This window comes from Anomaloglossus baeobatrachus (assembly GCF_048569485.1).
Source record: "Anomaloglossus baeobatrachus isolate aAnoBae1 chromosome 5 unlocalized genomic scaffold, aAnoBae1.hap1 SUPER_5_unloc_11, whole genome shotgun sequence".
Taxonomy (NCBI): domain Eukaryota; kingdom Metazoa; phylum Chordata; class Amphibia; order Anura; family Aromobatidae; genus Anomaloglossus; species Anomaloglossus baeobatrachus.
Window position 1 is genome coordinate 954,087 of NW_027441786.1, and position 24,229 is coordinate 978,315.

General features: G+C 47.8%; 2 protein-coding genes and 1 pseudogene across 2 annotated transcripts in view; all 3 read left to right on the plus strand.

The window, feature by feature from the left end:
* LOC142258791 (uncharacterized) overlaps nt 1–24,229 on the plus strand; it is a 122,748-nt gene that overhangs the window by 93,393 nt on the left and 5,126 nt on the right. The window contains exon 10 of the mRNA XM_075331387.1: nt 17,840–17,933. Within this exon, the coding sequence (XP_075187502.1) occupies nt 17,840–17,933 (94 nt within the window). The remainder of the gene's footprint in view (nt 1–17,839; nt 17,934–24,229) is intronic.
* Nucleotides 777–16,840, plus strand: LOC142258803 (zinc finger protein 667-like). The gene is made up of 6 exons (XM_075331399.1): nt 777–802; nt 884–1,007; nt 1,087–1,184; nt 16,198–16,347; nt 16,477–16,656; nt 16,738–16,840. Exons 1-4 carry the CDS (start codon nt 779–781, stop codon nt 16,237–16,239), a joined length of 288 nt encoding a protein of 95 aa, XP_075187514.1. The 5' UTR covers nt 777–778; the 3' UTR covers nt 16,240–16,347; nt 16,477–16,656; nt 16,738–16,840.
* On the plus strand, nt 18,789–19,891 carry LOC142258802 (hydroxyacyl-coenzyme A dehydrogenase, mitochondrial pseudogene; annotated as a pseudogene).

A 24,229-nucleotide genomic window follows, 5' to 3' on the forward strand; every position in this document is an offset into this window, starting at 1 on the left:
GAGTGCACAGATCCGTACGCCATGTGTGGCCCCTCTTCTTCCATTATAAACAAGAAAACATTGAATCCTAATTCCATTGCACTGTTCTTAACCGAAAAACTGGGAAATGTTTTATTTTTGCTCTTTCGTATTTTCCTACTCTTATTCCGGGAGAAATTACTCTTTTATTTTTCCATTCACATTGTCGTATGAAGGATTGTGTATTATTATACAGATAATGTGCTACTTTTATCGGTCGGTTTTACTACTTACATAGCACATTTCACGTTGATTTTTTTTTTCCTACTCAAATGATATCTCACCTCCATTATCTCCATTAATTTTACATATCAGCTCATCTCCTTCTCATTCAGGGCCTTATAATATCGGATCCTCTCAGTGATTTTATTCTGTGTAAGAGAATCTCCTATGCAGGATGGATAGAGACAGGGACAAGATGGCGGAGAGGATATTACACCTCACCCTAGAGATCCTCTTCCGGCTTACTGGAGAGGTGAGAGATTCTGATGACGTCACATTACACCATTCTTATCTATGGGAATAACAGATGGACAGAACTGGAGAGGTGAGGACTCTGGAAATGTCTGGAGTGAGATTTATTACTGTGTCTCTCCATAACCAGGATTACACAGTAGTGAAGAAGACCTCTAGTGAGCGCTGTCAGGCCCCTGTGTCTGAGGGATGGGGAAGACCCCTGAGCCCAATCACGGGGCCTCCACCTCACCCCCCGATACATGAGGACATCAATGACCAGAAGATCCTAGAACTCACCTACAAGATGATTGAGCTGCTGACTGGAGAGGTGACACTGCTGGGAATGCTGGGACATTATACAGTAACGCTATGAAGGGATCGGGGGTGACGGTATCATTGTATGTGTCAGGTTCCTATAAGGTGTCAGGACGTCACCGTCTATTTCTCCATGGAGGAGTGGGAGTATTTAGAAGGACATAAAGATCTGTACAAGGACGTCATGATGGAGGTTCCCCAGCCCCTCACATCACCAGGTAATAGGACTAAATACACACGGCCTATAATTATCTGTATGTAAGGAATGAATTCAGTCCCTGTATGTGTCTCCTCCAGTTCTATCCAGTAAGAGGACAACACCAGAGAGATGTCCCCGTCCTCTTCTCCCACAGAACTGTAAACAAGAAGATCCCGATGTTCCTCAGGACCATCAGGTAGATGGAGAGAAGGTGCCATGAAATCTCCCTATGATGTGTAGACGGCTGTGAAGGTCTTGTGCTCAGTCTTGTTTTATCCTCCAGTATTATATGTGTTATACTTGTGTAATGAGAGCGGTGGAGATGGCAGGATTAGGAGAGATAAGAGCTTTGATTCCTTTTAGTTCTCGTTCACACTACTGTATTTTCAGTGCTGTCCATAAAATAACACAACGTCTCGCCCTCAGACCATTGTTATTGGATGTGGCAGTGCAGATGGGGATTTTCTTTCTCACTGACAGAATCTGCGTGTGAGAATAATCCCATCATCCTCTAGTGTCTTCTGTAAATCGGAGGAGACTCGTCCATTCAGGTCTGTGTCTGCACAAACCATCAGATTCCCACCAGCTCCACCATACAGCAGACATTGTGTTACGGGTACATTGCAGTTCTGTAATGGAGGAAGCTGTAAACGGTCTTGTAAATTATTAATAGCGGCTGTAAATACCGGATTGTATATGGATGACAAATAAGAAAAGACTTGTCCTAGTTTTCTGGATGAAGCTGTGATGATTTGTTATCCGGCCGTGTGATCCCGGCATTAGAGGCCGTTACATCCCGGGAAGAGAGGATTTATCTACAAAGTGTAAAATCTTTCCCTTCCCTGAATATTTCTGCCTCCGGTCACATCCCGTCTGCCGGTATAACGGGTTTAAAGAAGTTGTCCAGTTACCAAAACTGATTTTTTTTTTTCTGATAAATCTTGCTAATATGTGCCCCTCAACACATCTATTATGTTTTTTCAGCAAAATTACCTTTCATTGTGCACTAGCAGCACATGCTCATTGCTGGCTCCAGCTCTGATGGGGTTAATCTCTCCTCTGACTTCCTGTGTTCAGTTCCTACAAGTCCCAGAATTCTTTGTGGCTTTAGGGCGGTGTCTAGCTTATCTAACACACCCATTGTGTCTAATACACCCACTCTGCTCTCACCCAAACCCTCCTCCCTGCCTCTTCCCAGTGGATGTGCACTCAGAGAAATCACAGATATACAGCAGCTCTGTCTGCACAGCCAGGAGAAGAAAGTGTGTGCGCGTGTATATACAGTGTGTGTGTGCGTATATACAGTGTGTGTGTGCGTATATACAGTGTGTGTGTGTATATACAGTGTGTATGTGTGAGTGTGTATGTGAGTGTGTATGTCATACTCACCTGTCTGCAGGGTCCGGGTGCCATGCTTGCTTCCAGCCCCTGTCTCGGTCCCGCCGCTCTGGCTGTGTGCAGTCTCCCCGGGGCACGTACGAAGCTTGCAGGACCTGGCCGTGGATCACCTGATGCAGTCACCTGACGCATCAGATGATCAATTCTCGCCGGCTTTTTCTTGCCTGGCTATCAGCTGATCCTGCCGTCAGGGGACTTCATCAGCTGATTACCGGCAGCTCCTGCAGTGATGGGCCAGGATCAGACTCCGCTCCAGGAGCTGCCGGTCATCAGCACAGACGTGAGTATTTATTTATTTTTATTTTTTTTTGCACTGATGCATCAGCTGATTGTATAATCGGCTTTTATACAATCAGCTGATGTATGATGTGATTCACATCCTTTATCCTGACACATCATCTGATCGCTTTGCCTTCCTTCCAGCAAACCGATCAGATGATATTGGATCCGGATTGGACGGCGCGGGACCCTGACCCAGGATTACTGCGGAGGGGGGTTTATTTCAATAAAGATGGAGTCACTAATTGTGTTGTGTTTTATTTCTAATAAAAATATTTTTCTGTGTGTTGTGTTTTTTTTTTTTTCTTATCATTACTAGAAATTCATGGTGGCCATGTCTAATATTGGCGTGACACCATGAATTTCGGGCTTAGGGCTAGCTGATAATATACAGCTAGTCCTAACTCCATTATTACCCGGCTAGCCACCCGGCTTCAGGGCAGCTGGAAGAGTTGGATACAGCGCCAGAAGATGGCGCTTCTATGAAAGCGCCATTTTCTGGGGTGGCTGCGGACTGCAATTCGCAGTGGGGGTGCCCAGAAAGCATGGGCACCCTGCACTGTGGATTCCAATCCCCAGCTGCCTAATTGTACCCGGCTGGACACCAAAATTAGGTGAAGCTCACGTCATTTTTTTTTTAAATTATTTCATGAAATTCATGAAATAATTAAAAAAAAAAAAGGGCTTCTCTATATTTTTGGTTCCCAGCCGAGTACAACTAGGCAGCTGGGGGTTGGGGGCAGCCCGTACCTGCCTGCTGTACCTGGCTAGCATACAAAAATATGGCGAAGCCCACGTCATTTTTTTTTTCTTTTTGGGTAAAAAACTGCATACAGTCCTGGATGGAGGATGCTGAGCCTTGTAGTTCTGCAGCTGCTGTCTGCTCTCCTGCATACAATGAACATTTTGAATAAGGAAATGACATCAGACCTTTTTTATTTTTTTCATCAACAATCTTTAATGGCATTGTGCACTGATTAAAAACGCAGTGAGCAAAAACGCAGCAAAAAAGGCACCAAATCGCGGCAAAAACGTGAAATGCAGCATCCGGTCACCTGCACTACAAGTGCCAGAGTGGAGAAAGATAGTGACATGCAGCACACTATGTGTCAGAGCAGAGCATGTCACTGTCTCCACTCCGCTGACCTCACAGCCCGTACACGCTGCGATGGATGCAGGGGGACACAGAACAAGTAATCGGCCGACACTGGAGTCATCTGATTACTTGGGATGAATTGAGCAGTAAAATGCTCTGGTGCTCGATGGGCGAAGCCCATGCCGTTTTTTTTTAAAAAAAAAATAAATTAAAAAAAAAAAAAAAAAAAAAAATCACATTGTTTGTGGGCTCCCGCTGCATTTTCTGTTGCTAAGGGTAACCAAAGCAGCTACTGGCTGCTAGCCCCCGCTGCTTGGTGTTACTTTCACTGGCAATAGAAATGCAGGGAAGCATTTTTTTTTTTTTATAAAGGTTTTTCCCTGAAAACGTTTTTAAGAAAATGACGTGGGCTTCGCCATATTTTTGTATGCTAGCCAGGTACAGCAGGCAGCTACGGGCTGCCCCCAACCCCCAGCTGCCTAGTTGTACCCGGCTGGGAACCAAAAATATAGAGAAGCCCTTTTTTTTTTTTTATTTCATGAATTTCATGAAATAATTAAAAAAAAAATGACATGGGCTTCGCCGAATTTTTGAGTCCAGCCAGGTACAACTAGGCAGCTGGGGATTGGAATCCGCAGTGAAGGGTGCCCAAACTTTCTGGGCCCCCCGCTGCGAATTGCAGTCCACAGCCGCCCCAGAAAATGGCGCTTTTATAGAAGCGCCATCTTCTGGCGCTGTATCCAACTCTTCCAGTGGCCCTGGTGGCAGGTGGCACGCTGGGTAATAAGGGGTTAATACCAGCTATGTTTTACCCGCTGGTATAAAGCCCGAGATTCTAAATGTCAGGCCAAGGTTGACCTGGCCATTAAGAATCTCCAATAAAGGGTTAAAAAAAAAAGACCACACAGAGAAAAATACTTTATTAGAAATAAATACACAAACACAGTAGGGACTCCATGTTTATTACTCCCTCTCACCCCTCCACGATGGAGAGATTTCTGTACTGACCATGCCAGGAGAGAGCGAGGGAAAAGAGAGCGAGCGAGGGGGGGGAGGAAAAGAAAGCGAGCGGGGGGGGGGGAAGAGAGCGAGCGGGGGGGGAAAGAGAGCGAGCGGGGGGGGGAAGAGAGCGAGCGGGCGGGGGGGGGAAAGAGAGCGAGCGGGGGGGAGAAGAGAGCGAGGGGGGAGGAAAAGAGAGCGAGGGGGGAGGAAAAGAGAGCGAGGGGGGAGGAAGAGAGAGCGAGGGGGGAGAAAAAGAGAGTGAGGGGGGGAAAAAGAGAGCGAGGGGGGGAAAAAGAGAGCGAGGGGGGGAAAAGAGAGCGAGGGGGGAGGAAAAGAGAGCGAGGGGGGAGGAAAAGAGAGCGAGGGGGGAGGAAAAGAGAGCGAGGGGGGAGGAAAAGAGAGCGAGGGGGGAGGAAAAGAGAGCGAGGGGGGAGGAAAAGAGAGCGAGGGGGGAGGAAAAGAGAGCGAGGGGGGAGAAAAAGAGAGCGAGGGGGGGAAAAGAGAGCGAGGGGGGGAAAAGAGAGCGAGGGGGGGAAAAGAGAGCGAGGGGGGAAAAGAGAGCGAGGGGGGAAAAGAGAGCGAGGGGGTGAAAAGAGAGCGAGGGGGGGAAAAGAGAGCGAGGGGGGGAAAAGAGAGCGAGGGGGGAAAAGAGAGCGAGGGGGGGAAAAGAGAGCGAGGGGGGGAAAAGAGAGCGAGGGGGGGAAAAGAGAGCGCGGGAGGAAAAAAAGAGAGCGCAGGGGGGAGGAAAAGAGAGCGCAGGGGGGAGGAAAAGAGAGCGCAGGGGGGGAAAGAGCGAGGGGGGAGGAAAAGAGAGCGAGGGGGGAGGAAAAGAGAGCGAGGGGGGAGGAAAAGAGAGCAAGGGGGGAGGAAAAGAGAGCGAGGGGGGAGGAAAAGAGAGCGAGGGGGGAGGAAAAGAGAGCGAGGGGGGAGGAAAAGAGAGCGAGGGGGGGAAAAGAGAGCGAGGGGGGAGGAAAAGAGAGCGAGGGGGGAGGAAAAGAGAGCGAGGGGGGAGGAAAAGAGAGCGAGGGGGGAGGAAAAGAGAGCGAGGGGGGAGAAAAAGAGAGCGAGGGGGGGAAAAAGAGCGAGGGGGGGAAAAGAGAGCGAGGGGGGGAAAAGAGAGCGAGGGGGGGAAAAGAGAGCGAGGGGGGAGGAAAAGAGAGCGAGGGGGGAGGAAAAGAGAGCGAGAGGGGAGGAAAAAAGAGCGAGGGGGGAGGAAAAGAGAGCGCAGGGGGGAGGAAAAGAGAGCGAGGGGGGAAGAGAGCGAGGGAAAAGAGAGGGGAGGGGAGAGAGGGGAGAGAGGGATAAGAGGGGAGAGAGGGATAAGAGGGGGGCAGAGAAGAGGGGGAAGAGGGGAGGGGGAGAAGAGTGGGGGGAGAGAAGAGAGTGGGGAAAGAAGAGGGGGGGGCAGAGGTGCTCTGTCACCAACTGTCTCCACTCTGTGACTTGTGGTGCAGGTGACAGAGTGCAGACAGTTGGTCCCATGCAGCAGGACAGATGGCAGAGCACAGCGGTGACATGCCTGCCAGTGTCTTGCTGCTGGGAGGAGCAGATGATCACACTGCCCGACACCGGCCGCTCTCCTGACATCGCAGCAGAGCGGGCGGGTGGACAGTGTGAGCACATACTTACGTGCAGGGGGGGATTCAGCTAAAGACCCCCCCTGTACTGCACACTGGCGCCCCGTGTCTCAGCCTCTCTGCAGGACGCCGGCTCCACACTGACGTCCTCCGGCTCCTCCCCTCGATGCTGGGCTGTGACGTGCGGTAGTCACCGCCCACAGCCCTGTCACTCAATCTGAGTGGCGCCGGCATCCTGTGACATACCCGTCTTGTTTGAGAGCCCGGAAATGCCGGGACGTCAGAGGATGCCGGCGGCCACAGCTCCAGGGGGTCATGTGACTGGCACTGAGCGTGCAGCATAGCGCCGCTCAGTGCCAGAACTGGAAACAGAAGCCAATGGAGAAGACGCCTAGAAAGGTAAGTAGAGCTCATACAGAAAATAAAAAAAATGGGTGAACCACCCCTTTAATGTGATAACAACACAAAGTAGCAAACATTTGTTAAGTATAAAGGAAATTATACATGAATTTCTAAATATGTTAAGAAATGTAACTCTAAAAATTGTGATGTGCATTAGTATTCAGCCCCCTGAGTGAATACTTTGCACGACCTCCTTTCACTGCAGTTACTGCTGCCAGTCTCTTGGGGCATGCGTCTACCAGCTTTGCACATCTAGAGATGACATTTTTGCCCCTGCTACTTTATAAAACAGCTCTATCTCAGGTAAATTGGATGAAGGCGTCTGTGAAGAAATTTTCAATTCTTATTCTTTTGCTTTTAAAAAAATTCATTCTTTTATAAAGACCAAATTTGTGGAGTTTATGACTTATAGTTGTCCTGTGGACAGATTTTCCCCCTGAGCTCTGGATCGCTCCTGCTTTTCCACTGACCATAGGCCTCTTGGCAGCTTCTGTATAATTAGTGCTCTCCTTTGTCGGGATGTCAGTTTAGGTGAACGGCCATGTCTTTGTCGTTTTGCAGTTTTGCAGTTGTGCTATATGTGACAACTCGGCAACTGGAGATTTGTGTGAGTGATGAACTGTTCTTAATTAGGCCAGATCTTTTGTTTCTTTGATTGCCAAATCAAGAGAAGTTAGCCATTGTTTCATGTCAGACTGATTGGAGCCCTTTTGCCTGTTCAATATGGATTGCCTCAGCCTCTTTGACTACGTCAATTAGAGGAATATTACGCAGAGGACTTTGCTCCTCTTTCCACATTCATTTTGCAGGACTTCAGCCTAAAATCCACATTTTTAGCTGGAAGATCAGAGATCTGCTTCACTGCTCAATGCTGAGTCCACAATTGTGCCTGGTTAACCCAGGTGAGGACAATTCAGTTGCCTGGCTACATATCTTGCTGTGCTCAGTCAGCTTTCTAAGCTTGCCGCTATCTCCTCTCAGTGGGTGCTCATTAAAAGCGAGGTGCTGCTGACTAGGATAGTTTGCCCAGGAAGTCGCAAAGTCACAAATATTCTAATCACTTGACAGCCAACGGATGAGAGAGACTCTGTCGTTTGTACCACCTTATGTTGTTTCTGGGAATGTACGATACGTGTTTGCCTGTTGGAGAACCAGTAACGTCCTACCAAGTTGTGGTTCCCTCACCCTGTGTTGTCTGAGAAGTGTTCTGCCCACAAAAAATGAGTGTGAACGTTCAGTGGGATGAGCCCTGGTCCAAGCAGTGTTTCTGAAGACCGCCAGGCCAGTGGTCGACTGTACCCACTGACCCTCATGTCTCCACACTGTACTCCTGCTATTTTTGGATGATTAATTGAAAAGTGCTTAGTGAAATGTTCAGAGGTTTGGCTATTTTTTTTTTTATAACTGAACCCTGCTTTACTTTTCTCTACATCTTTATCTCTGACCTGTCTGGTGGGTTCCTTGGTTTTATTTCAAATCTGTTTTATTGATGAAACTGTTGTCAACATACAAACATATCATTTGTGCAATTACAATACACAAACATCATTTTCTCAATGCCAGGATAACATCCAGAAATTGTTACATTACTAAATTTCTTGGAATTCTTCAAATTATCTTTGTGCTATTACCATACAACCACTTATAAATTATAGGTCAGAATTCCCACTTCTTTTGACTTCCCGTATCCTAATATACTCATTCTCCTTGTATGTCTATTGTCTTATGAATTATTGATAAATCTTTTCATATAAAAAATGAAACTAGAAAAATGCAGACTAATGTTCAGAAAAGAAAGAAAGAAGAGGAAAGATACAAGCATAAAGAAGAGGAAATTAGAGAGAAGGAGGGAGAGGGGGGAAAGCAAGAAAAGAAAAGAAAAAAAGGGGGGGGAGGAATGAGACTCCCCACCGTTTCTCAGTTCAAAAAGCTCGCCAAACTCTCCACAAACTCTGGGGACTCCATGAACATAATCCATGGTCTCCAAACTGTAGTACATTTTTCTGTGTTCCCATTTAGTTCTGCTGTCAGCTCCTCCATTCTCTGGAGGTTTGTCATTACCTCCAACCAATCCAGCACCATAGGGCATCTAGTCTGTTTCCAAAATCGTGGGATAATCATACGGGCAGCCGCCAGGCAAAATCGCAACATGTCCCTTTTTTGTGTTTTAATAGCTCCTGGGAGCATAGAAAGAAGAGCAACCTGGGGGGATTTTTCTATTTCACCTCCGCTCATCTTTTTGTACAGGTAGAACACTGAGTCCCAAAAGGGTTGCAGCTTAGTACAGCTCCACCATATGTGTAGCATTGTACCTGTGTCTGTGCCACACCTCCAGCACACATCAGACACAGAGGGAAATATAGCATGTAATTTAGTCGGGTAATGGTACCACCTTGTGAGAATTTTATAACTTTTCTCTTGAGCGGCGCACGCCAAGGAAAGCTTGTGGGTCCACAGGTACGCTCTGCTCCAATCGTCCTCTGGAATATCCTCTCCCAGTTCCTCTCCCCACCTACAGACAAAGTGAGGTTTATCCACCCTATTTCTCTGGTTCAGCATTTTATAAATGAGTGAGATGCCATGTCCAGGTGATGACCCCTGTAAAAATATTTTCTCATATGGAGTAGGGGGTGTCCTCATCCTTCTCTCCCTGTCCTGGTACGAGAGGAAAGATTTCATCTGCATATATTCCATCCAGGAAATCTCTCTCCCTGTGGCCTGCATGGAAGTATAAGTTGGTAGGGTGTGTCCCTGGAGCACGTGACAAAAACGAGTATCATCCGCCCGAGTAAATCCCCCGAATCTATGGGAGTGGAGTCCTGGGGGGAACTTCTTATTACCAAATACGGGGGAAAGTGGGCCCTGCTCCTGAGAGAGAGATCCCTTTTTTATCTCTCCTTCCCACATCCCCATCGCTGTCCACGTGAACTCCATTCCTTTCGCTATCTAGATCCTATTTTCTTTCTCTAATCATGGAAGTAAATGTAAGGGAGTTCCCAGCACATCCTGTTCAATCACCACCCATTGTTTCGAATTACCATGAAAATGCCAGTCCAGTAATCTCGTTAGGATAGCTGCCTTGTAATATAACTGAAAATTTGAGAGCCCCGTTCCCCTGTCACTTTTGTGTCTGGTCAGAGTTTTAATTCCTGTTCGGGGTCTCCTGTTCCCCCAGACAAACCCAGACAAGGCTGTCCGGATCTTGGAGAAGTAACTTAGCGGTAGCTGTATGGGTATTGTCTGAAACAGGAACAGGAACCTCGGTAACACATCCATTTTTATCGCGTTTATACGCCCAAACCACGTCAATCTCTTTTTGTCATATTTCTTTAAGTCCCTGATTGTTCTTTCTAATAAGGGGAAAAAATTGTGATATACAATTTTTGCTGGATCCCTAGGTACCATAACTCCTAGATATTTTAAAACTGACGGTTGCCACTTAAAAGGGAAGTTTTGTGATACTCTCGCAAGGTATTCTGCCGATAAAGTCACGTTCATGGCCTCTGATTTGGAAAAATTTACTTTGAAGTTGCTTAAGTTGCCAAACTCTTCGAACTCCTTGAGCAAGGACGGGAAATGAACATGAGAAGGTCATCCGCGAATAGAGCCAGCTTACGGTTCTCCCCCCCCGCCTCTATCCCGTGGATGCTTGTGTTGCTTCTCAGGGCGACCGCAAGGTGCTCCATGACTATGACGTATAAGAGGGGCGACAGTGGACATCCCTGTCTCGTTCCATTGTGGACCAGAAAGGATGATGATAGAAACCCATTTGTCCTGACTTTTGCTGAGGGTCTCGTATACAGGGACGCAATTCTACCCAAAAATTTCTGACCCAAACCCACCTGTCTCAAGGCTGCCATCATAAAGCTCCAACTGACCCGGTCGAAGGCCTTCTCCGCGTCCACTGAAAGTAAACACATGGGGAGAGACTGAGCCCTCGACCGAGCCATCAGGAGGAACAATTTGTTGGTGTTGTCCCGTGCCTCCCGGCCTTTTACAAATCCCACCTGGTCCGTATGTATTATCCCAGGCAGGGACAGGGCAAGTCTGTTGGCAAGTGCTTTAGAGAAAAATTTCAAATCTAAATTAATCAGTGAGATGGGTCTGTAATTTGTAACCAGCAAGTGGTCCTTTCCCGGTTTGGGGATAACACATATGTGTGATTCAAGAGACTGCGCTACCCACTGGGAGTTTTCAGATATGGAGTTAAATACTTTGGTCATGAACGGGGATAACTGAGTCTGAAAAATTTTATAGAACTTGGGGGTAAACCCGTCCGGACCTGGGCTTTTGCCTGAGGGAGAATCCCTGATAATAGATGCCACTTCTGTCTCTGTAAAGTCTGCTTCTAGGTTTTCAACCTCAGTATTGGGTATAGTCGGCTGTTTTAAGTATGTAATCATTTATTTTAGTCTCCAAAGCTTCTTGTGGCATATCCCCAAATTTGCCCCTTATGTTGTAAAGGTCACTATAATATTTTTGAAACTGCTCCGCTATGTGGATTGGGTTCTGAGTCAAAAGGCCGTCCGATTTTTTGATCGTAGGGATGTGACTGGGGTCCCCCCTCGGATGTAATAACCTAGCTAGTGGTCTGCCACATTTGTCCGCATATTCATACATAAATCTTTTTAGTCTATTCCTGTGGCGCTCGTATTGTCGGTCCAGAATGGATTTAAGTTCCTCTCTGTTTTTAACTAGCTCTGTCAGTGTCACCGGGGATAATGTCTGCTTATGGATCTTCTCTAGGTCTGAAATATTCTGAAGTAGAGACAGAATAGTTTGGGCTCTCTCCCTCTTAATCCTAGCCCCATGTTTGATCAGAATCCCTCTCAACACACACTTTAGTGTCTCCCATTGAACAGGTAGGGTAGTAGTGTCTCCTGAGTGCATCTCCAAGAATTCATCTATTGTGTTCTGCAGGTCTTTCAAGCATCCCTGGTCCCTCAGCAGACTATCATTCAACCGCCAAGACCACGGCCTCCCAGGCCCATCCGGCATAGTGAGGCTCAAAAATATGGGGGCATGATCTTACCAAGGGATACTGCCTATAGAGGCCTGTATCTGCCATGTCAGGGCCTTCTGACTTACAAGGAATAGGTCTATGCGGCTGTACGAAGAGTGAGCCGGGGAAAAATATGTGTAGTCACGGTCTACTGGGTGTAGTGTTCTCCATGCATCCACTAATCTGAGTTCCTGTATACAACGTTTAACCTTCGTTAGTTTCCTTATTGAGAGAAAGTTATGTCCCGACGTTGTGTCTACCTTAGGGTCCAAAGTGAAGTGTAAATCACCGCCCACGATCACGGTCCCTTCTGCGAATTCATCCAGTGATGACAGGAGAGAGGAGCAGGTCGTCGCCGGATCTCTATTCGGTAGATACCAATTGACAATGGTAAAGATGGATGAGTTAACATTAATTTTCAGGAATATAAATCTTCCCTCCGTGTCCACCCATGTATCTAGAACTGTGTGCACTAGGGACTTATGAATGCCTATGGACACTCCCTTGGATTTTGACTCTGGGTTGGAACTGTGGACCCAGTTAGTGTAATATATGTTTCTAAAGATGGGGAGGTGGCCCGTTTTAAAATGTGTTTCTTGGATCAATAGTATATGGACTCTTTTTTTTTTTTTGTGCATGTCTAAAAATATCTGGGAGCGTTTTTGCGGGACATTAAGTCCCCTCACATTTAGTGAACCCCAATTAATCTGCGTCATTCCAATGCGGAGGAACGGTGGGGACTCTAGGGATAGGTTCGGGGATTAGGGAGAGAGAGAGATGTGCAGGCAAGTAGGATAGGAAGAGCAGGGAAAGAGAAGAGGAAATAAAAGAGAAGAGGTAAGAAGGTCGAGAATACAAAAGAAACTACCAACAAAGCAGTAGAAACCAAAGGCAAGGAGGTCAGAGTGCCTCCCGCCTGCAAGGTTACAACAAGACCCTAACGTCGGGTCTAAAAAGACTAAAAGTAACTGTATAGGTATAAGAGAATACCAAACTGTCTAACCTAGGGATGGTGAGACTACGCCACTCCTTTATGGCGTGTTATCCCAATCAGGGAGGGAACTTTCTACAAAGGAGCCCCCTGCCCTGGACTAACAATAAGCAATTATTCAACTTAGTTTGTCATCCAGAGCCCTATATAATGTGAGGACACAAGGTCTAGAGAGAATATTGTGCTATACACCGTCAGGGGGTGCCCCCTTTTCCAGGAAGGCGGGAGGGAACCCCCCCCTCATAATCAGAAAGACTTAATCCCCCTGGCAAAAAAAATTTATAGCAAAACTGGGAGGTACATTCTATTGAGAAACCAATGAATTTTTGTTTATAAACCAATAACTCCTTAAACATCAGACTGGTCTTCCTCTTCGAGGGCCACGCATCCGATCACCATCTGGGGCAGCACCCCATACCCCCATTGGAAACACCGGCCATTCCTCTATAGGCACCAATGGAATGTCCAGGGGTGCAGCAAACGATGGCATATCAGTCGGGTTCCTAAGAACATGCATTCTTCCCGCGTGTCTGACCTGCAGGCTGAAAGGAAATCCCCAGCTGTATTGAAACTCATACGAACGGAGCATGTCCAGGAGAGGTTTCAGTGCTCTCCTTCTTTGTAAAGTGAAACGGGATAAGTCCTGCAGAATCTGGACTTGGCTCCCCTCGTATGCTGGTGAAACTCCACTGCGCAACTTAAACAGGATGGCCTCTTTAAGGACATAACGGTGGACCCTGCAAATCACATCTCGAGGTCTGTCATTCTGTGTAGGTCTAGGGCCAAGCGCTCTATGCACTCTGTCTAGCTCCAGGGGTTGGCTTGATGGTTCACCCAGAATCTCATTAAACATCACTTGGAGGGCTCTCTGGAGATCCTTAGGTTCAACAGACTCTGGTAAACCCCGGACCCTTAAATTGTTTCTCCGGCCCTGTTTTCAGCATCGTCCATTGCTTCCACCATATATTGTATTTGGCGGGAGTGTTGATCCAAAATGGCCCCTTGTGCCTGAGTGGTATCTTCTATATTCTGTATTTTAGCTGCCTGTATTTGGTTCTGATTGTCCACTCTTTCCACCTCCCGCCTCAGGGCCGACAGCTCTGTGCGGTATGCCTGTTCCAGCCTTGCTATATATGTCTCCATATCTTCTCTGGTGGGCATAGAAGAGATGTGTGCCCGGATTTCATTAAGTTCTGTCAGCACTCCTGGTTCATGTGATCTTATTGTACTTGTGGCAGGCTCTAACTCTGCTTGCATTTCCATATCATACACACTTTGACTCAGGCTGTGTCTCACTGAAGATAGGAGATTTCCACTAGCAGGGCCCTGTTCCCCATTTGCAGCATTAACAGCCTCTGCTTGAGATTTATTATTGTCCTCCTTCTGTGACGGGGTAAGGGCACCTCTCCCCCCTCCTGAGGCCTCCCCACTGCAGGTCTGCAATCAGCAATGGTGGGGGTTGTACCCATGCTGAAGGAAAAAAGGTGATCCAGCTCAACTGGGGCAAAGTCCGGCATGCAAGGATAATACTCTGGCAGTGCAAGGGTCCAATAGAAGAAAGAAAAATCCAGCTTCCGGAGTAGGCTTGACAAAGAACGCAGGCAGCGTTCGAAACGCATAGCCTTACGCCACATATGGGCTCCCTATTTTTGTCATCACATTAATTTTTACGTCCTTTAATAAAATTTTGCATCAGTTTTACTACTACTCCGGAAGCTGGATTTTTCTTTCTTCTGTTGTACCCATGCTCCCTGCTCCAGGGATCCCCTGTACCTGAGACCTTGTATACTGGCTGTCTGGGGTTATCAGCTGCCTCTCCTCCGCTGCCCGGGTGCTTTCCTCCCTCTGTCTCTGCTGCTGCTTGGGCTTCCCCTGCCTCTCCATCTTGGGAGATGTCTGCAGTGCTGTCCTCTGCTTCGGCCCGGTAAGGAAGCCTCTAATTCCCTTCTCCTCTGTCCGTGACGCTTTTCTGCTGGGCCCCTGGGTGCTCTCCCTTCTCCTCCGCTGCATATTCTTTTCTTCCAGACTCTTGGGCTGGTTTAATTGTCAGTAATGTAGTCCGGTGGCAGGAGCTGAGACAAACACGTCCTCACTTTTCCATAGCCAGGACATGCCCCCGGTTCCTTGGTTTTCAAGATGCTATTTGATCCCTAATGTTCTCAAACAAAACGTATGAAACCTTCACAAAACAGCTGTAGTTATACTGAGAATAAATGATACAGGTGACTCAATTTACTAATTATGTGACTTCTGAAGGCAATTGGTCACTCAGGGGCATCATACTACAAGGGGCTTAATACAAATCCACATCATAATATTCAGAGTTATAGGTTTAAATATTTAAAAAACTATCTATCATTTCCTTTACTCTTCACAAATACTTGTTACTTATTGCTGGTATATCACATAAAATCACAAAATGCATTTACATTTGTGGGTATGACGCTAAAATAAGTGGAAACGCTTCGGGGGTGCGAATACCTTTACAAGGGGAAAAATTCCTTCATGACTAAAAATATTAGACTAGTTCCCTGGATCAATGTCCCATCACAAAATCTAGTCCTGATAACCTGCCATAATATACATTTTACGGAAGGCATCCAAGCCCGCCTTGAATTTTTGTAGTCTATCAACATTTCTCACATCATGTGTCAGAGAGTTCCATATTCTCACTGCTCTTACAGTAAAGAATCCCCATCTGTGATTATGATTGAACCTCCTTGTCATCATTGCAGGCCTCAGTTGTAAAAAGCTCATTAGAAATATCTCAGTAATGCCCCTGATATACTTGTACATTGTAATAAAATCGCCCCATAGACTTTGTGTTTCCAAATAAATAACCCCAAGCTTGCTAACCTGTCCTCCTATTGCAGACCTTCCATTCCTTTAATGGTCGCTCTTCTCTGCCCCCGCTCTAGTTCAGTTATGTCCTCCTCATTCACTGGAGCCCGAAATTGTGCAGAATATTGTAAGTGTGGCCGCACTAGTGACTTGTATAGAGGCAAAACTGTTCTTGTCCGGAACATCTGTGCCTCGTTCACTGCATCCTATTATGTTATCTGCCTCGGCAGCAGCTTCCTGGCTCTGGTTGGTTTTCTCGTCCTCCCGCACACCCACGTCTTTTTCAGTGTCATTATTATGCAGTAATTTTGCAAATATTTTTTAAAAAATTGCAGTTTAAAAATCAGCCAAAAAAGTCTGCAAAGCTAAAAACCTGCAAGCATACAAAAAAACAACAAAAAAACAAAACAAGCAAACCGATGAATATTATAAAATAGTCACGTTCCATACATGTCAAGTAAAAGCCGCTTCTTAATATTATTGGATCAAGAATCTTCATTTCGGTTCCTGCAGCCCAAAACCATGAATTGTCTTCTCCTTCATGCCATATAAAGTCTCCAGTAATTATATTACGGTACAGGATTCTTTATGATGTTACATCGTCATCTTCTCCCCATTCAGGTCCCTACAATATCGGATCCTCTCAGTGGAGATCTTCTATAGAAGAGAATTCTCCTGATTGCCCCGTGAAGGATGGATATGGACAGGGACAAGATGGCGGAGAGGATATTACACCTCACCCTAGAGATCCTCTTCCGGCTTACTGGAGAGGTGAGAGATTCTGATGACGTCACATTACATCATTCTTATCTATGGGAATAACAGATGGACAGAACTGGAGAGGTGAGGACTCTGGAAATGTCTGTAGTGAGATTTATTACTGTGTCTCTCCATAACCAGGATTACACAGTAGTGAAGAAGACCTCTAGTGAGCGCTGTCAGGCCCCTGTGTCTGAGGGATGGGGAAGACCCCTGAGCCCAATCACGGGGCCTCCACATCACCTCCCGATACATGAGGACATCAATGAGCAGAAGATCCTAGAACTCACCTACAAGATGATTGAGCTGCTGACTGGAGAGGTGACACTGCTGGGAATGCTGGGACATTATACAGTAACGCTATGAAGGGATCGGGGGTGACGGTATCATTGTATGTGTCAGGTTCCTATAAGGTGTCAGGACGTCACTGTCTATTTCTCCATGGAGGAGTGGGAGTATTTAGAAGGACACAAAGATCTGTACAAGGACGTCATGATGAAGGATCCCCAGCCCCTCACATCACCAGGTAATAGACAGGACTAAATACACACGGCCTATAATCAGGAGCGTAGCGACCGGGACCGGGCAGGTTTGGGGCCCGCGGCTGGCGCCCGCCGTTCAGTGAAACAGCCGGCTCCTCTCAGCTGTTACTTTACTTTCAAACAGTAGCGCAGCTACCGGGGGAGGGGGGCCCCGTGCTCAGAGGACGCCCAACCGGAGCTGCGCTACTGTTAACTATATCGGCGCATACAGCGCGCCGATATAGTTAACCTCTGCGGTAATACTGGGAAATATGATTTCCCTGCACTGCTGCATGAGTGAACGTGCAGGACATCAGAGTCCCAGCGTGGTGACGTCACAAACAAAGCGCCGGGACTTTGATATCTTGCCGCGCGCGATATCATACATACCTACATAAAAAATACATATATAAATCCCAGCCTAGTGTGTGTGTGTGTGTGTATATATATATATATATATATATATATATATAATATAATATAATATAATATAATATACATCCAGTGCATACACACACTAGGCTGGGATAAATAAATAAATATATATATATATACATAATCTCCCAGCCTAGTGTGTGTGTATGCACTGGATGTGTATATATATATATATATATATATATATATATATATATATATATATATATATATATATATATATATATATATATTATATATATGTGTATATATATACATCCAGTGCATACACACACACTAGACTGGGATAAATATAAGTATGTATATAGTATATATACACACCAGGATAGGCCCACACCTTGGGTCACAATAGGGCCCAGTCTGGGAGACAATAATGTGTATATATGACTTAGAACTGTACTGACCAACGTCCGGAGGTAGGCCCAGGTCTAAATTTCGCACCGGGGCCCATCGCACTCTAGTTACGCCACTGCCTATAATTATCTGTATGTAAGGAATGAATTCAGTCCCTGTATGTGTCTCCTCCAGTCCTATCCAGTAAGAGGACAACACCAGAGAGATGTCCCCGTCCTCTTCTCCCACAGGACTGTAAACAAGAAGATCCCGATGTTCCTCAGGATGTGTTTCCTCCAGTTCTATCCAGTAAGAGATATCTACTCATGTACTTTCTGCACTAATTTTGTGTTTACATTTTTAGACTTTCTGCTCTGGTTTTTTCAGCTGTATTTTCTTTGCTTCTGCTTCTTCTGCTGTTTGTTTCTAGTCCCTTCTCTATGTTGTTGTGAAGGCAACTCAAAGACCTGCAGAGGGTTCATGAATACCCTGTTTCCCTTAAAATAAGCCCTAGTTACAGTCAGGGCTAGTGTTAGGAGGAATCAAACTGTGCAATTTCTCAGGAACCCCACTTTCTTAAGGACCTCATCAGTTGCATTCGGAAGTTGATTGTTTAAGGACCTTTGATGAAGTCATGTGACATGATGTAACCAAAGGTCTCTTAATTGCATGAATCTAAAAAAACTGAACAGGACACAGGCTGGCATGCAGGACTGGTATTAGGGGAAAGGGTTGAGCAAACTGGGCAATTACACAGGGCCCCCATTCTCCTAGCGGCCCCAGTGTTTATATATCGATTATAGGACTGCTTAAGAACCTTTTTGACATCACGTCATGTGACCAAAGGTCTCTTAATTGCAGGAGTATAAAGCTGAAGTGGAGACAGGTGTGTGTGTGTGTGTGTGTGTATAATAGGAAAAAAAAAGTTACAGCCGCACACTGAGATACCAAATTTTTAAACTACCAAAAAATATCTAATAAAATTATTGCTGTAGAGAATGTGAACTACTGGCAAACTACCCTGGAAGGATTAGAGACACCTACAGAAGGAGATTTGACGCCTAGACCCTGATTCTTCAAAGCAATTATGCCAGAATTCTGTCAGAAATCACTTTTCAATCAATTTTTTTGTGCAACACAGAGTTGTGAAAAAAGATTGTGCAACTAAATCATCACGGCGCTCTGCGCTGACATCACTTGTATGTCCTTCAGCTCCCAGCAGTACAAGCAGACAGGGTCTCCTCTTGCTGGTAGCTCATAGTGAAATGTATGACCTCCAGCACCACCGAGAAGAAGCTGACTATCAAGATGACATCAAGCATGTGATTGTGATCGGAGGAGGTCTGATGGGTGTCAGGATAGCGCAGGTAGCTGCAGCAACCGGACACACTTTTGTTTTAGTGGACCAGACTGATGACATCTTGAAAAAGTCTGCAAAAAGTATTGAAGACAGCTTGAAAAGGGTCACTGAGAAGATGTTTGGGGACAAGCCTGAGGCTGCTTCACAGTTCATCAGCAACTTCATCCCAAGCACAGACCCAGCGGCCGTGGTGCACAGCAATGATCTGGTGGTGGAAGCCATAATAGAAAACTTGGAAGTGAAAAACGCACTAATCAAGACACTGGACAAATTTGCACCAGAACACACCATATTTGCCAGCAACACATTCTTATTGGCAATAACTGACATAGCCAACTCCACAACTAGGCAGGATCAGTTTGGAGGGCTGCATTTCTTTAATCCAGTACCAATGATGACGCTGGTGGAGGTCATTAAAACACCAATGACTAGCCAAACGACTTCTGACTCTCTCATGGACTTCAGTAAAACACATGGAAATATGCCTGTGTCATGTAAGGACACCCCAGGGTTCATTGTTAGCCGTCTTCTGGTACCATACCTAATGGAATTCGTGCATCTTCATGAAAGAGGTCATGCATCTAAGGAAGACATGGATGTTGCAATGAAATTGGAAGCCTGTTACCCAATGGGTCCTTTTGAGCTTTTGGATTATGTTGGTCTTGACACTAGTAAATACACCACTGATGGTTGGTACCAGATGGAACCTGAAAACCCCATTTTTGCCTCCAGTGAATTGCACAATAAGCTTGGAAAGAAGACCGGAGAAGGATTTTATAAAGGCAGATGGTTGCCTGGCTGCACTGCAGAGCTATATTGTTACAGTCTCTTGTTTGGTTTGATTACGATGACCGTTGTTGCTTTTACATTGCACGGTTTTCTCAGCACTTATTAACACTCTAGTGCCTTACAGTCATGACTCTCTATTTGATCAACATCCTTTTGTACCGTTGATTCCAAACATTGATACTGTTACGTCCGGGTGGTGGAAACACTGGACCGTACACCGGGTTCCCCTGATGAGGCAGCCAGACCGGTCACCCCGCCAGAGGGCCTTGATGCACGGCAGCCGAAGCACTATTGGTAGCAAGACAGTCCGTATGAGAGCTGGAAAGTAGATGTCGCTGGGAACACAGAGCTCTAGACGGTAGTCCGGGTGACGAGGCTCAGGGTCCGAGGCCGGGTTGTAGGATCAGGCGGAATCCGGAACCTGCTGAGCGAGAGGACGGGTCACCAAACGGAGCCAGGGACTTGAGACTGGCGGAGCTGAAGAGGTGGTGGAACATCCGCCAAAGTCACCGTCAGGAGTACTGGAGCGGACGTGGTCAGGACCGGCTGGCGTGGCAGGACAGGCTCTGCGAGACAGACAGGGGTTAATACTGGACACAGCAATATGGGGACCTGAACTCCTAGCTTACTAAACACGTAGAACAGGCCCCGCCCACCAGGAAAGAGAATCCTAATATACCCTGTACCTGTCTATGCAATTTCCTGTTTCTAGGTGCTGGCCCTTTAAGAGAGGGTCAATGACCGCGCGCGCGCCCTAATGCGCATGCGCGAGGCCCGTGTGCCAGAAGCCAGTACAGGGAGCGGTGCAGAGGAAGCAGGAGAGCCCGGCTGTGAGTCCCGTGTCGCAGAGGGGCGCCGGGAGCGGGGAGCAGGACACATGGAGGGTGCAGGTGAGGAAGAGGAAGCTGGGACCGGAGCGGTGAGCAGGGAATGCCACCGGGAACCGGAGAGCGGGGCGCGGGCCACGGGGACCGGAGAGCGTGACAGTACCCCCTCCCCCACGCCCCCCTCCCCGCAACCGGGACAGGAAGGCACGTATCAGAGGAGTACCAACATTCTCCCGGGGCTCCCAGGACCGATCCTCGGGACCATAACCCACCCAGTCCACCAGGAAGAATTGGCGACCTCGCGCAGTCTTCATGGCCACGATATCCCTTACCGCATAGATGTCATCGTCAGCGATGGGAGGAGGAGAAGTACCGAGACCAGCGGAGCAGGGACCAAGGACAACAGGCTTGAGTAAGGAGACATGGAAGGAGTTGGGTATCCGCATCGTGGCCGGGAGTTGCAGCTTGTAGGAGACTGCATTGATCTTGCTGATGATCTTAAACGGCCCGATGTAACGAGGACCCAACTTGTACGATGGTAACTTCAGTCGGACATATTTGGATGCAAGCCAGACCAGATCACCTGGGGAGAAACACGGGGGATCCAGGCGCCTCTTGTCCGCATGTCTCTTCATCTGCAAGGAAGCACGCTCTAGGGAAGTCTTGACTGAGTTCCATATAGCAGAGAAGTCCCGGGCTAGGGCATCTGCAGCGGGGACATCTGAAGCCGAGGATACTGGCAACGGGACAGAAGGCTGAAATCCGTAAACGACCTGGAAGGGAGAGCTGGAGGTGGACTCGCTGATTTGCTGATTATGGAAGAATTCAGCCCAAGGAAGGAGCGTGGACCAATCGTCGTGATGGATGTTGACGTAGTGGCGCAGGAAGGAGGTCAGGATCTGATTGACCCGTTCCACTTGGCCATTCGACTGAGGGTGGTAGGCCGAAGAAAAGTCCAAGTTACTCCCAGATGTTTGCAGAGAGCTCTCCAGAAGCGCGAGGTAAACTGAGTTCCTATGTCAGACACAATGTGTGTAGGAAAGCCATGCAATCGGAATATGTGTTGTATGAAGGAGTCAGCGAGCTCCTGGGCAGAGGGCAGCCCGGCCATGGGAACGAAGTGAGCCATCTTTGAGAAACGGTCCACCACAACCCATATGACCGTGTGTCCGGAGGACAAGGGTAAGTCCGTAATGAAGTCCATTGCAATGTGTTGCCACGGAACGGAAGGAATGGGCAAAGGCAGAAGACGTCCATATGGCAGGTGCTTGGGTGTCTTGTTCCGGGCACAAGATGGACAGGCTGAGACGAAGGTTGCGACGTCTTTACGGAGGGACGGCCACCAATAGTGACGGACAATCTTACTCCAAGTCTTGTTCTGACCAGCATGGCCGGCGATTTTTGAGGCATGACCCCAGTGTAGGACTCTTTGTTTGTCAGAATCTGAGACATAGGTTTTCCCAGGGGGAATCTGAGCCAGAGTGACAGGAGCCAGCGGAATAACTTTACTGGGGCTGATGATGGGCTGGAACGTCTCCTCCTCCTGCTCAACGAGCACGAAGGACCTAGACAAGGCGTCTGCCCGCACGTTCTTATCCGCGGGCCGAAAATGGAGTTGGAAATCAAATCGAGCAAAAAACAAGGACCAGCGGGCTTGTCGCGGGTTCAGTCTTTGGGCTGACCGTAGGTACTCCAGATTCTTGTGGTCCGTGTAGATGATCACAGGATATACTGCTCCCTCCAGGAGGTAGCGCCATTCCTCCAAGGCCAGCTTGATGGCCAGTAGCTCTCGATCACCGATGGTGTAGTTGCGTTCGGGTGCCGAGAAGCTCTTGGAGAAGAATCCGCAAGTGACCATCTTCCCGGTAGAGGATTTCTGCATTAACACTGCCCCGGCCCCTGAGGAGGAGGCATCCATCTCTAAGGTCAACTGTCGGTTCAATTCAGGGCGATGGAGAACCGGGGAAGAAGCAAACACCTGTTTTAAAGAGCAGAATGCGGCATCGGCCGCAGGTGGCCAGTCCTTAGGATTAGCTCCCTTCTTAGTCAAGGCAGAGAGAGGCGCAGTCAGGGCAGAGAAGTGCGGGATGAATTGACGATAATAGTTTGCAAAGCCGAGGAAGCGTTGGATGGCCTTCAGCCCGGAAGGAGGAGGCCAGTTGAGGATGGAAGACACTTTCTGTGGGTCCATCTGCAGGCCAGTGTCAGAGATTACATAACCCAGGAAAGGAAGAGACGACTTTTCAAAAACGCACTTCTCGTACTTGGCGTACAGGCGGTTCTCTCTAAGCCTTTGGAGTACTAGCTGCACGTTCTCTCTGTGGGTCTGTAGGTCCGGAGAGAAGACCAGGATGTCGTCCAGATATACCACGACACAGACATAGAGGAGGTCTCTGAACACGTCGTTCACCAGTTCTTGAAAGACTGCCAGAGCATTACACAGACCAAAGGGCATGACACAATACTCGTAGTGCCCATCCCAAGTGTTGAATGCGGTCTTCCATTCGTCTCCAGAGCGAATGCGAACCAGGTTATAAGCCCCACGGAGATCCAACTTGGTGAATACACGAGCTCCTCGGAGCCGATCGAATAGTTCGGGGATGAGTGGCAAAGGATATTTATTTTTCACGGTGATCTGGTTTAATCCCCGGTAGTCAATGCAGGGGCGCAGATCACCTTCCTTCTTCTTGACGAAGAAAAACCCTGCTCCGGCAGGGGACGAAGACCTCCGAATAAACCCCTTTGCCAGGCTCTCGGTGATATAGGCGGACATGGCCCGTGTTTCAGCAGGGGACAAGGGGTATATCCTTCCTCTAGGAGGCGTAGTTCCCGGCAGTAAGTCTATGGCACAGTCGTAGGGACGGTGAGGCGGTAGTATCTCTGACTCCTTTTTATCAAACACGTCCGTGAAGGACCAGTAGGCGGAAGGCAGTCCTGGTAGAGACTCTGGAACCGGAGGTCGTCGGATGGGCTGTATGGATTTCAGGCATCTCTCGTGACAGGAGGAGCCCCATCGGGTAATTTCACCTGTACTCCAGCTGACCGACGGTTCGTGTGCCCGTAACCATGGAAGTCCCAGCAGGATCTGATGAGACATGCGTGGGAGGACGTAGAAGGTGATCTTCTCGGTGTGCAGGGCACCGATCCGTAATTCCATGGGCCTGGTGATCAACGAGACGGTGTCAGAGAGGGGTCTCCCATCTACAGAGGCGATCACCAGCGTTTATTCTAGTGGGAGAACAGGCACCTGGCACTTATCCACCGTAGCCTGCTGGATGAAGTTGCCTGCTGCTCCGGAATCAAGATACGCCTCTGCCGTGAACCGGTTCTCTTCTGTAGTCACTTGAACAATCCATGTAACGGAGTCTGAGAGAGTCCCAGTACCTAGGGTGGCCTCTCCTACCAAGCCTAGGCTTTGGAGTTTCCCGGCTTCTCGGGACAGGAGCGTAGCAGGTGTGTGCCATCTCCGCAGTAGAAGCAGAGACCCTTTGCTAGTCGTTCTGCTCTGCGTTGCTCAGACTGCCTCAGGTGGTCGATCTGCATGGGTTCGTGGGCTGAAGCGCCGGATGACGCCGACTGGGGAGCGATGGACTTCAGTGGTGGGGAGGAGTGCCGTATCGGACGCCTCT